The sequence below is a fragment of the Amphibalanus amphitrite genome, unplaced genomic scaffold (genome assembly GCF_019059575.1).
Source record: "Amphibalanus amphitrite isolate SeventyFive unplaced genomic scaffold, NRLGWU_Aamphi_draft 000876F_arrow, whole genome shotgun sequence".
NCBI lineage: Eukaryota > Metazoa > Arthropoda > Thecostraca > Balanomorpha > Balanidae > Amphibalanus > Amphibalanus amphitrite.
In genome coordinates, this window is record NW_024882370.1 from 80,422 (window position 1) to 89,648 (window position 9,227).

General features: G+C 51.8%; 1 protein-coding gene across 1 annotated transcript; it reads right to left on the reverse strand.

Annotated features, from left to right (window-relative positions):
• Nucleotides 1-2,627: 2,627 nt before the first annotated feature.
• Nucleotides 2,628-8,830, reverse strand: LOC122367545 (polycystin-2-like). Its single transcript, XM_043340756.1, has 9 exons — nt 8,652-8,830; nt 7,538-7,802; nt 7,265-7,364; nt 6,952-7,090; nt 6,335-6,559; nt 4,918-4,989; nt 4,393-4,595; nt 3,820-4,154; nt 2,628-3,576 (listed from the first exon to the last, which is right to left on the reverse strand). The coding sequence occupies exons 1-9, from the start codon at nt 8,809-8,811 to the stop codon at nt 3,156-3,158; spliced, it is 1,920 nt and encodes a 639-aa protein (XP_043196691.1). The 5' UTR covers nt 8,812-8,830; the 3' UTR covers nt 2,628-3,155.
• Between the last annotated feature and the right edge of the window lie 397 nt (nt 8,831-9,227).

The following is a 9,227-nucleotide window of genomic DNA, read 5'->3' on the forward strand; positions in this document are numbered from 1 at the left end:
TATAGAGTCAAAGATGAAAAATAGATTGCCCCATTTTTCACTAAAATGCATCGTGATGGCCAATTATAGGTACCACAAATGACATCATTGATGACCCACCTTGACAACCTTGATGTCTTATTTGCTATTGGACAAGTGTAAGGTCACATGTGACGTCATCAAAGGTCACCAAACGTTTTTTTTTGCTAATAACTCTTTACAAAAACGAGATACCTACCTGACCTGACCTGACCTGAGGTCAACCTTGACCTTGACCTTTTGAGGTCAAAACATATCTGCTGCGATGCAGATTGACGAGAGGATTACGATCGTACTTTTACTTTTTATTTTTGTCTTAGCTTGGTTTACGTCAAAAGTTAAGCGCGAAAAAACTCGCTTGACCTCTGGCACCGCTATGTTGACTATTTTGACACAGTGACGTCATTTTACCTGACCTGAAAATTAGCTCACTAAAAGGTAAAAATTGTAGACCTTGCCGCCAGTATCCCAGGCCCTTTACCATTTGTCGATAGGTGTTATCACAAGTGTATTCGCGGCCATTGGGGCGACGTAAGAAAAGAAGAAAACAACTGGCCCCAAGAACTTTACATTACCAGTTAGCATGCACCTTTTCCTTGATGTGTAGAGAATTTACCATTAATTGTTAGAGAAATTGCGTTTAAAATCTTCCATTTATGCTTTTATCATCGTTTGCACAATATGTTCTTTTACTAAGCTAGAAACACTAATTAGAAATAGTTCCTGCATCATCAAGAACAATAGGGAAGGCTTGAAGTTAATACAATAATCTAAACGGTTTTGTAATCAATGTGAAGACACTTCTAAAATTGCCTGTAGAAATATTGAAGGCAAAAGTTCAACTTTTTCACAAGACTGATGTCTATAAACCTATTCAACGTGTGACAACTCAGCCGGTATTTCGTCGCCTACAGCCCAGCTTTCCCTAGTGACCGATAGAGGCGCTGCTATCGATGTCCGCCCGTGCCGCCTAACGTCGTCTGCTTGCTTCGTTCTCGAGATATCACAGGGGGATGCAGGTATCCGCTTCCCCCCCCCCCCCCGTCGGTGTGAAGTTGGCGTGGACCCCCGTCGGTGCGTGGGTTATCCTTCGCCCCAGTGGGGGGGGGGGGGTATATGTTACCACCCTGTCGCGTTTTTCGCGTGTGAATAAAAAACCGCGGCGCGTAGCGCCGCGCCACTAGGGGTAGCTTTTGGTACATCAATTTTGGACAATGTGTGAAATTTTTGACCCCAGGTCATGTCAGGTCAGGTCACCAGGTCAAGTTAACTGACCAAGCCTTAAAAAAGTTTGCAATCATGTCCAGCCTGCAGTGTTTGTCAGAAAGGTTTTAAACTTGGTGGATTGCATGCTGTTATAGGAGCCTACAATTTGTATATCTCGGATTTTTTTATATCCGTGACCTAAGGTCAGGTCAGTGGCATGACCTTTCCATTACAAGTCAATGGAGAAAAATGAAAATGCCTCTAGATCCGTGTGAACGCATAGGAACAGTCCAAATATTTCAGAATCACAATGATTTAGTCCACTCGTGATGACCAAGGTGTCATTTTTGCTGATAGCCTCTAGAAAGGTCATCCGAGGTCATTTGAGGCTACAAACAGTTTTTTGCCAATAACTCGCGATTGGAAAGAGATAGAACGCTGGGGATGGTCTCATTGTGTTTGTCTTGTTGAGACGCATCGACTGATATGCAACATAACCTTTTCCGGTCAGGTCATGACCTTGACCTGAGGTCAAATTTTTAAGTTGACCTTTCAAGGTCAAATTATAGTTCATTCGACGCGTCTCGGTGAGGGGAACACGATTCTGGCAAAGAAATTTCGTGGTTTTTTGTAGTCGAAAGTTATTGTCGAAAAACACTTTTCGTAAAAATAGCTATTTTTGGAGTTTTTGCCCTCTGGAGGCTAAACCGTTGACCTGAGGACAATATTGATAATGACCTTTTCAAAAGAAGAGTTCAAAAGCTATCGATTGCTATTCCATGCGTTTTTCTAGCTACCATACTTCCTGAGATAGCGGCATGTTTTCTGAAAAATATAATGACAATTTGCAAATTTTGACATTTGATGACCTCTGGTGACCCCAATATTGCTCTAAGGTGAAAAATGACCGAAATACTTTCAAACGTACGTATTAAGAGCTATCGACTGCTTTTTACTGCGTCTTTCTAGCCCTCTTAGTTTTTGAGTTAGAGGTGGGTGCAGGGTGGTAACATATGCCCCCCTCACTAGGGCGAAGTTGGCCGAGACCGCCACTGGGGCGCGGGTTATCTCACTTTTTTAAGCACATTATCTCGCTGTCAACACATAACACGACCCATATCAATGCGTTTCACTCGTGTATTGCTCACAATGGTCATAGGTTATAACAATCCGATGTAAGTACATGGTTTCGGCCGAGGTTTGTGTGATAATTGACTAGTAAGGCACTTGTAATGTGACAGAAAACAAAACAACTACAACAATGAGTTCGGCGCTAACATAGTCCAGTTCCCAGCACTCAATATATCTGCAATATACATATATCCCTCTCGGGGTTTCTGAGGAACAATACTCGTTTTGTTATCACAATGCTCTCCAGCTGGAGCCTGTTTTGTAGATTTTTATTGTCTTTTTACCTACCCACTAAAGCATCAACTCTGCACGCGTGTCGCGCCGCTGCTGCTACTGACATGTCACGGGTCACTGTGCCGGTAATTAGGTCACTGTGACCCGGTCAATAGCAGCCAGCGGCGCAACTTGTCCCGTCAAAACCGGCGCAGCACCACGGGTCGGTATGGATGGACAGTCACCAACGTGCGTCCAGCGTTCGTTCGAACAGGTTTGCACAGTCGCCCACGCAGCGGCGAACTCAGTGTGAGCGGATCATCACTGTCAGCCTGGAATCTGTGTGTCGGTGAGCTAACAGATGACATCTCTCACAATCCGGTCTCTGACGGGACAATCAGGAGGCAGGGCCAAGTCCGGCCAGGTCATCAGGGATCGGGGTGCTTCAGGCCGTCCGTCGGGGCGGGTCGGTGACCAGTTTCGGCTGGGTCATCAGGAAGGGGCAGCTCAGAGGGCGGGGAGGGGCCCCGGCCGGCGCCACCGCCACAGCGAGGGGGCAGGACGGCGGCGGCACGGGCGGCTCGGTCCTACTCGGACTGAGCTGTGGGTGTGGGTATGTGCCAGATCTGGCGGAGCAGCTGCTGGGAGCGCGCACTGAGACGACCCAGCCTCGCGTGGCCGTCCTCGGCGTCTGCGGCGGCAGTGGCAGCCTCAGCAGAACCGTCTGTGGTACCGTCCACCGCCGCCTCTGTGTCCACGTCTTCTGCACCTTCTGCGACAACTGCTGTGGCTGCGCCTCCCTCGGCGCCTCCTGCGGTATCGGGCCGGGTCTCTGCGCCAGCAGCGGCCTCCGGCGGGGCCTCCTCGCCCTCCGGAGCGTCAGCGGGGTGCTCCGGAGGCGGCGAGTGCACCCGCACCTCGACCGGAGCCCGGACTGCCGGCCCGTCCCGGTCCTCCGCCGGCGCCGGGGACCCGCGGACAGTCGCCGACACCTCTCTGGCTGGGACACTGCGTGGTGGGGAGATGGGAGGTCGAATGGTGATCAACATACAGTGTGCATGTGTCCGTGATGTTAGTCACTGAAAATGACTTAGCTGAAATAAACAACTGCGAGGTATCGTTATCGAGACCACATGTTTTAACAAAAAAAAAAATGTCAAATAATTACGAGTAAAACTATTTAGCATTTACAGCATGTTTCTGATGTACCTGTTTCACATGAGGGTGGATTAAAACATAGGTATAACTCACTGATCTGCTGGCTGGCTGTCATCCGGCGCCCCGCCGAGCCGGTGGACCGGAGTGAGGTCCGCAGCGCCCGGCGGACGGGCCTCTGCGCCGCCAGCGGCGCCCTCTGGGAGGTAGGCGGCCGCCGCCGGCACGCCCAGGGCGAGGAACGAGGGCGCTGTGCTCGGCACGTATGCCTCGCCGGTGACCGGGGAGGGCGCCACCTTGGCGCTCCTGGCCTCCCGGGGTGCGGCGGGCCGCTCCTCCCGCGGTCCATCGGCCCCGGCATCGTCCTCCGGGACGGCGGGGAGCGTGGGGTCGAGACCCGCAGCCGGCTTACGGCGCATCCCCAGCATATCCTGCCGAACGCGGTATACGGTCAGATACTTTGACTGAACAGACACGGACCACAGCGATCTCCAGTGGGCGCTGTCCGGCAGTTCTGTCTCCCAGTGAACATCACTGAAACATCCACTCAAAACAATGGCAGGCACATAGAGGAAGCGGTTTAGACGAGCCTCGTCCACACAAGGGAGGCTCCCCTGCCCGTGCCCCTCCCCTGCCCGCTCCCGGGCAGTCCTCCCACTTGCCGCTCACCATGACGATGCCCTTGCAGAAGTCGAGCAGCTCGTACTGGTTCCGGGCCTCCTTGAGCTCCTGTTTGACGTCGGTGAAGGAGTCGCCCAGGATGGCCAGGAACATATTCAGCACGATGAACGTCATGATGAGCACAAAGGCCAGGTAGAAGCAGACGCCGAGGCCGCCGTGCGTCTCGTACATCGTCTCAAAGTCAATGTCGCCTGCCAAAATCAGCAGACACCGGTAATATGTACACAGAACGGCGAACGCCTATCATAGATTTCAACACTGCCTCTCAGTCGTGATCTTGCATGATAGAGGGTGGTTCTCGTACATAAATCCTCGTACCTTGCAAAATAGGGCGTGCAATGAGTAAAAAGTACGTGTTAATAAGTAGCAATACGTTACAACCATGCATGCTAATTACATCAAATGCATCACTTGTGCATAAGCACAGCAATATTACAAGTGCGCTGAATTTTTTAACATTTCTTTTTCAATCAATTCCTGATAGACATTAGACTGCAACGTAACAAAACTTACCGAGCAGATGGGTGCAGAGATTTTCCACCGTAAACATGAAGTTGTTGTACAAATTCATGCTGGTGCCAAATGCTGGAAACAGAAAACCCAGATTTATAGGTAAGACATAGACAAAGCAATCAATGCATCAACATTTGGGACATTACACCTCAAATAATTCCAAAGTTCGTCCCAATGCTGACCGCTCATAGAGGTTTTATGCCTGCCTAGGTGCGTCACTTAGGCATGATGACGGTGTTTTTGTCCGTTTTATATTAGTGATAAAACTACTTGTTTGGTGATTGTGGGATTGTGGGATGTGTATGCATTGTCGTATGTCGAAACTGCTGGTTGCGTGTCACGTCACATAACAGAATGAAATATAATGCCGCTTATATTTCTGGTTGAATGAGCGTCATTTTGATGTAATAATTGGTTGCGGAGGTATCGCAAGCCTGAAGCCCACGAGCTCAGCGGGAGAACTGCTATTTCAGCGCTATTTCGCATTGGGAACAAGCCGTTGGTAGCAGAGACAATGGAGACAATAACGAAGAGGGCCTAGACAACGAATTCAATATTAGAGTTCATAGACTTCAAACCTGTTTTTTTTTTTCGGAAAACAGATTACTTTGTGCGGCATAAGGGAAATGCTTTTGCAGCAGGCACAGGAAGTTGTTAAAGACGAATGGGACTAGGAGCCGTACTTCAAGCTGGTTACTTTCTCGTGACAACCATTCTAGCTATTGTCTGTGTTCTGTACATTATTCTCATATACAGAACGTACAACAGAAAGGAAGTCAAGAGAATACTACGCGAGGATGAATTCTGCTCGAAGAAAAGACGTAGAAGCGGGCCCGTTCATAACAAAAACAGTTGAACCACGCCAATATCTTACAGTTGGAATCATAGTGTTCTCAATTCTTTTCACGCTGTCTCTTTGCATGATAATGATAGTCTATCTTCCTCCAAAGCGCGAGGCCAGGGGAGGATTACAGCACGACAGCATCGGCTGTGCCGAAGGGCCATCGGGCCCTCTCTCCAGTCACCAGGTCAGAGACATGAGGAACTTTGTGCGCTACCAGTTCCCATCCAACTACCGCGTGGAATATCGCTGCCGCTGGCTGGTCAAGGAGACCAGAGATAGCGCTGACCGACGCAAGAAGAGGACTCTGGAAGAGTCGTGATCAACCGTGTCTTTGATTACACATGTGGTGTGACTTGTGTTCGTGTGTCCATACGTTCTAGTTGACGTTGTCCCTGTGTGTGCGTGATTGGCATTAGACAGTTGGCAAAGCTGCCGCAATGAGCGAGTATTTGGCGTTCTCCATCTTTCGCCCCGCCCTGCTTCACCGCCTGAGCATCATCGCCACCGTCGCCTTCACCGTCTACACCATCGTCTACACTGTCCCTCCGGCCGCGTCTGCCTCCGCGCTCTTACCAAGGAAGGCGAACTGGGCGAACGCCAGGAACGTGATGCAGAAGGTGACGGAGAAGTAGACGAGCTCCTTGGTGGAGCGCTTCAGCGTCAGCGCCAGCATGGACATGTTGGCGTTGAAGCGGAGCAGGTGCATCACCTCCAGGATGGAGACGAAGCAGACGAAGGCGATGAGGAACACGAACGTCTCGTTCCAGGCAGCCATCCGCTGCATGTTGATGAACTCGCCTGTCGGGTGAGGTGGGCAGGAGGGGCTACTGACAGCCGGTCTTTGTGAGGAGACTTGGTGGTGCTGGGCGATGTTATAGAAAGAGAACTTCTACACTTGTGCCGCAATGTTCACATTTGTATTCTAGAATGTAAATACAAATACTGTACGCTCTTTTACTTTTGTATGGCAATGACAAACCAACCGAATAGGGGCAGAGCAGTTCAATTAGATTCTAAAATTGGTAGCCATGCATTTGTTTACTCAAGTGCTCAGCTTTCTTTGTCATAAAATCCATCTCCAATGGTACAGTATCCGAAGCAGTTACACATCTTAGGTTGAGTCGATTCTCTAATTATCCTACATAGTGCCTCGTCCATTTTACTTTTATTAAAACGCGCTGTATACCTACCTTGCTTTTCGAAAAGATTTCCTAGGGCGACGTGAACATATATATTTTTCATCGCATACATGGCAATGCTTGTTATTGCCAGTATGAGCTTGATGAATTCTAAGGTGTTCCAGAACTCCGAGAAATACGCCATCTTTTGCTGAAACGGTCGGGACAGGAATGTGTCATAAACGTTCATGGATAGATCGAGAAACAGCAAAGACAGGCATGCTCCGGGAGCATCCTCAGATTCTCTCTAGAACACACGCAGGTTCCTAGAAAAACATCAGAGGACAGAATCGGCATGTATCATCAAATAATCCCGCAGACTGACCTTTTGGAGTTTCTTGATCTCGGTGACGAGAAAATACAGGACAAATAGGACGACGATGGCTTCACATACCATGATCCAAATGGCGTCTGGACCGACGTAGCTGCGGACACGAAAAGCCGGTTTAGCTTATGTAAGTCACATCAAACCTGATGATGACATCTTTATCGCAATGATGCAAGCCTGTCGCTGAAACAGAATCTCGCATTCGGTAAAACCGCCCCAAACGATCACCTATAACACCCGAGCGTGATGTCTGACGCCGTCGGCACTCACTTGAACAGCTGGAAGGTGGTGATGGTGTACGAGTTGAACGTGTTGCCCGAGTTGCTGAACTCGACCACCAGCGAGACGCGGCTGAACAGGTTCACGTACGTGTTCACCACGGTGAACTCGATGAACACGGCCCGGGTGAACTTGTCGATCCAGCCGTGCCGCTCGAGCTCGGCGAACAGCCGCTCGGTCTGCGCGCCGGAGCCGAGCAGATCGGCGTGGTAGCCGCCGCCGTTGTACGTGTTCAGCAGACCCCAGTGTGGCGCCCCTGGAGTGGGGGGAGAGGGAGGGGTGTTCAGCAGACCCCAGTGTGGCGCCCCTGGAGTGGCAGGAAAGGGAGGGGTGCTCAGCAGACCCCAGTGTGGCGCCCCTGGAGTGGGGGAGAGGGAGGGGTGTTCAGCAGACCCCAGTGTGGCGCCCCTGGAGTGGGGGAGAGGGAGGGGTGTTCAGCAGACCCCAGTGTGGCGCCCCTGGAGTGGGGGAGAGGGAGGGGTGTTCAGCAGACCCCAGTGTGGCGCCCCTGGAGTGGGGGAGAGGGAGGGGTGTTCAGCAGACCCCAGTGTGGCGCCCCTGGAGTGGCAGGAAAGGGAGGGGTGTTCAGCAGACCCCAGTGTGGCGCCCCTGGAGTGGCAGGAAAGGGAGGGGTGTTCAGCAGACCCCAGTGTGGCGCCCCTGGAGTGGCAGGAAAGGGAGGGGTGTTCAGCAGACCCCAGTGTGGCGCCCCTGGAGTGGCAGGAAAGGGAGGGGTGTTCAGCAGACCCCAGTGTGGCGCCCCTGGAGTGGGGGAGAAGGAGGGGTGTTCAGCAGACCCCAGTGTGGCGCCCCTAGAGCGGGGGAGAGGGAGGGGTGTTCAGCAGACCCCAGTGTGGCGCCCCTGGAGTGGCAGGAAAGGGAGGGGTGTTCAGCAGACCCCAGTGTGGCGCCCCTGGAGTGGGAGGAGAGTGAGGCGTCAGGGCGGGTAGCAGACCCAGGATAGCGCCCCTGGAGTAGGAGGGAGAAGTCGGGCGAAGTGCCAGACTCTGTACCCAGCGAAGCGACGGTATGCGAGCGTGGAACATTCAACCTCGACCAAGCGATCATCTCCGTCATGTCATCTTTCGCTGCGACCGTTGCTCACCGTCTAGATCCATCATCGACTTGTAGACCCAGGGAGACTGCATCTTGTCCAGCTGCTCCTTGGAGGTGACGTTGACGGGCACCCAGGACACGTTGTACGGCTGTTTGTCCTCCTTCGTCCACGAGTACTCCACGTTACACTCGTCGTGGAGGCTCCTCATGATGCCTGGGACGCTACACTGGTCTGAAACGGAGACCGAGACATGTTACCGCACTTGGAAACAGGAGCCACCATTCACATTTCACTCACTTCGGTACACGAGCAATGGCCGGCGAATAATATTTGCGTCATATCATTTCCTAGGTAAAGACTTTGAACAAACCATAGCCCACCTACAGCATCGCCAGCGGACAGATCAGCAGCAGTTTTATCTTTAGTTCAAAACATAAACACACCCGCCTCAGCTGAGAGCGCCGTCGGCACTGACCGGGTTGGATGCGGACCTGGCGGATTCTGGCCGGCCCCAGGCGCAGTGTCACCATGTCGGCCATGAAGGGCCGGTCGGCCGGTGCCAGACGATCGCCGTTGTAGTGCTCCTCCCAGAACACGGAGCTCACGTAGGTGCTCCTCAGCCAG

Coding starts and splice junctions, on each gene's coding strand:
- LOC122367545 (XM_043340756.1), bottom strand. CDS start 8,811: ATGAGGAGCCTCCACGACGAGTGTAACGTGGAGTACTCGTGGACGAAG. Junction 7,091..7,264: donor AGATCAAGAAACTCCAAAAG/GTCAGTCTGCGG, acceptor CGACCGTTTCAG/CAAAAGATGGCGTATTTCTC. Junction 4,155..4,392: donor TCTGCAAGGGCATCGTCATG/GTGAGCGGCAAG, acceptor CGCGTTCGGCAG/GATATGCTGGGGATGCGCCG.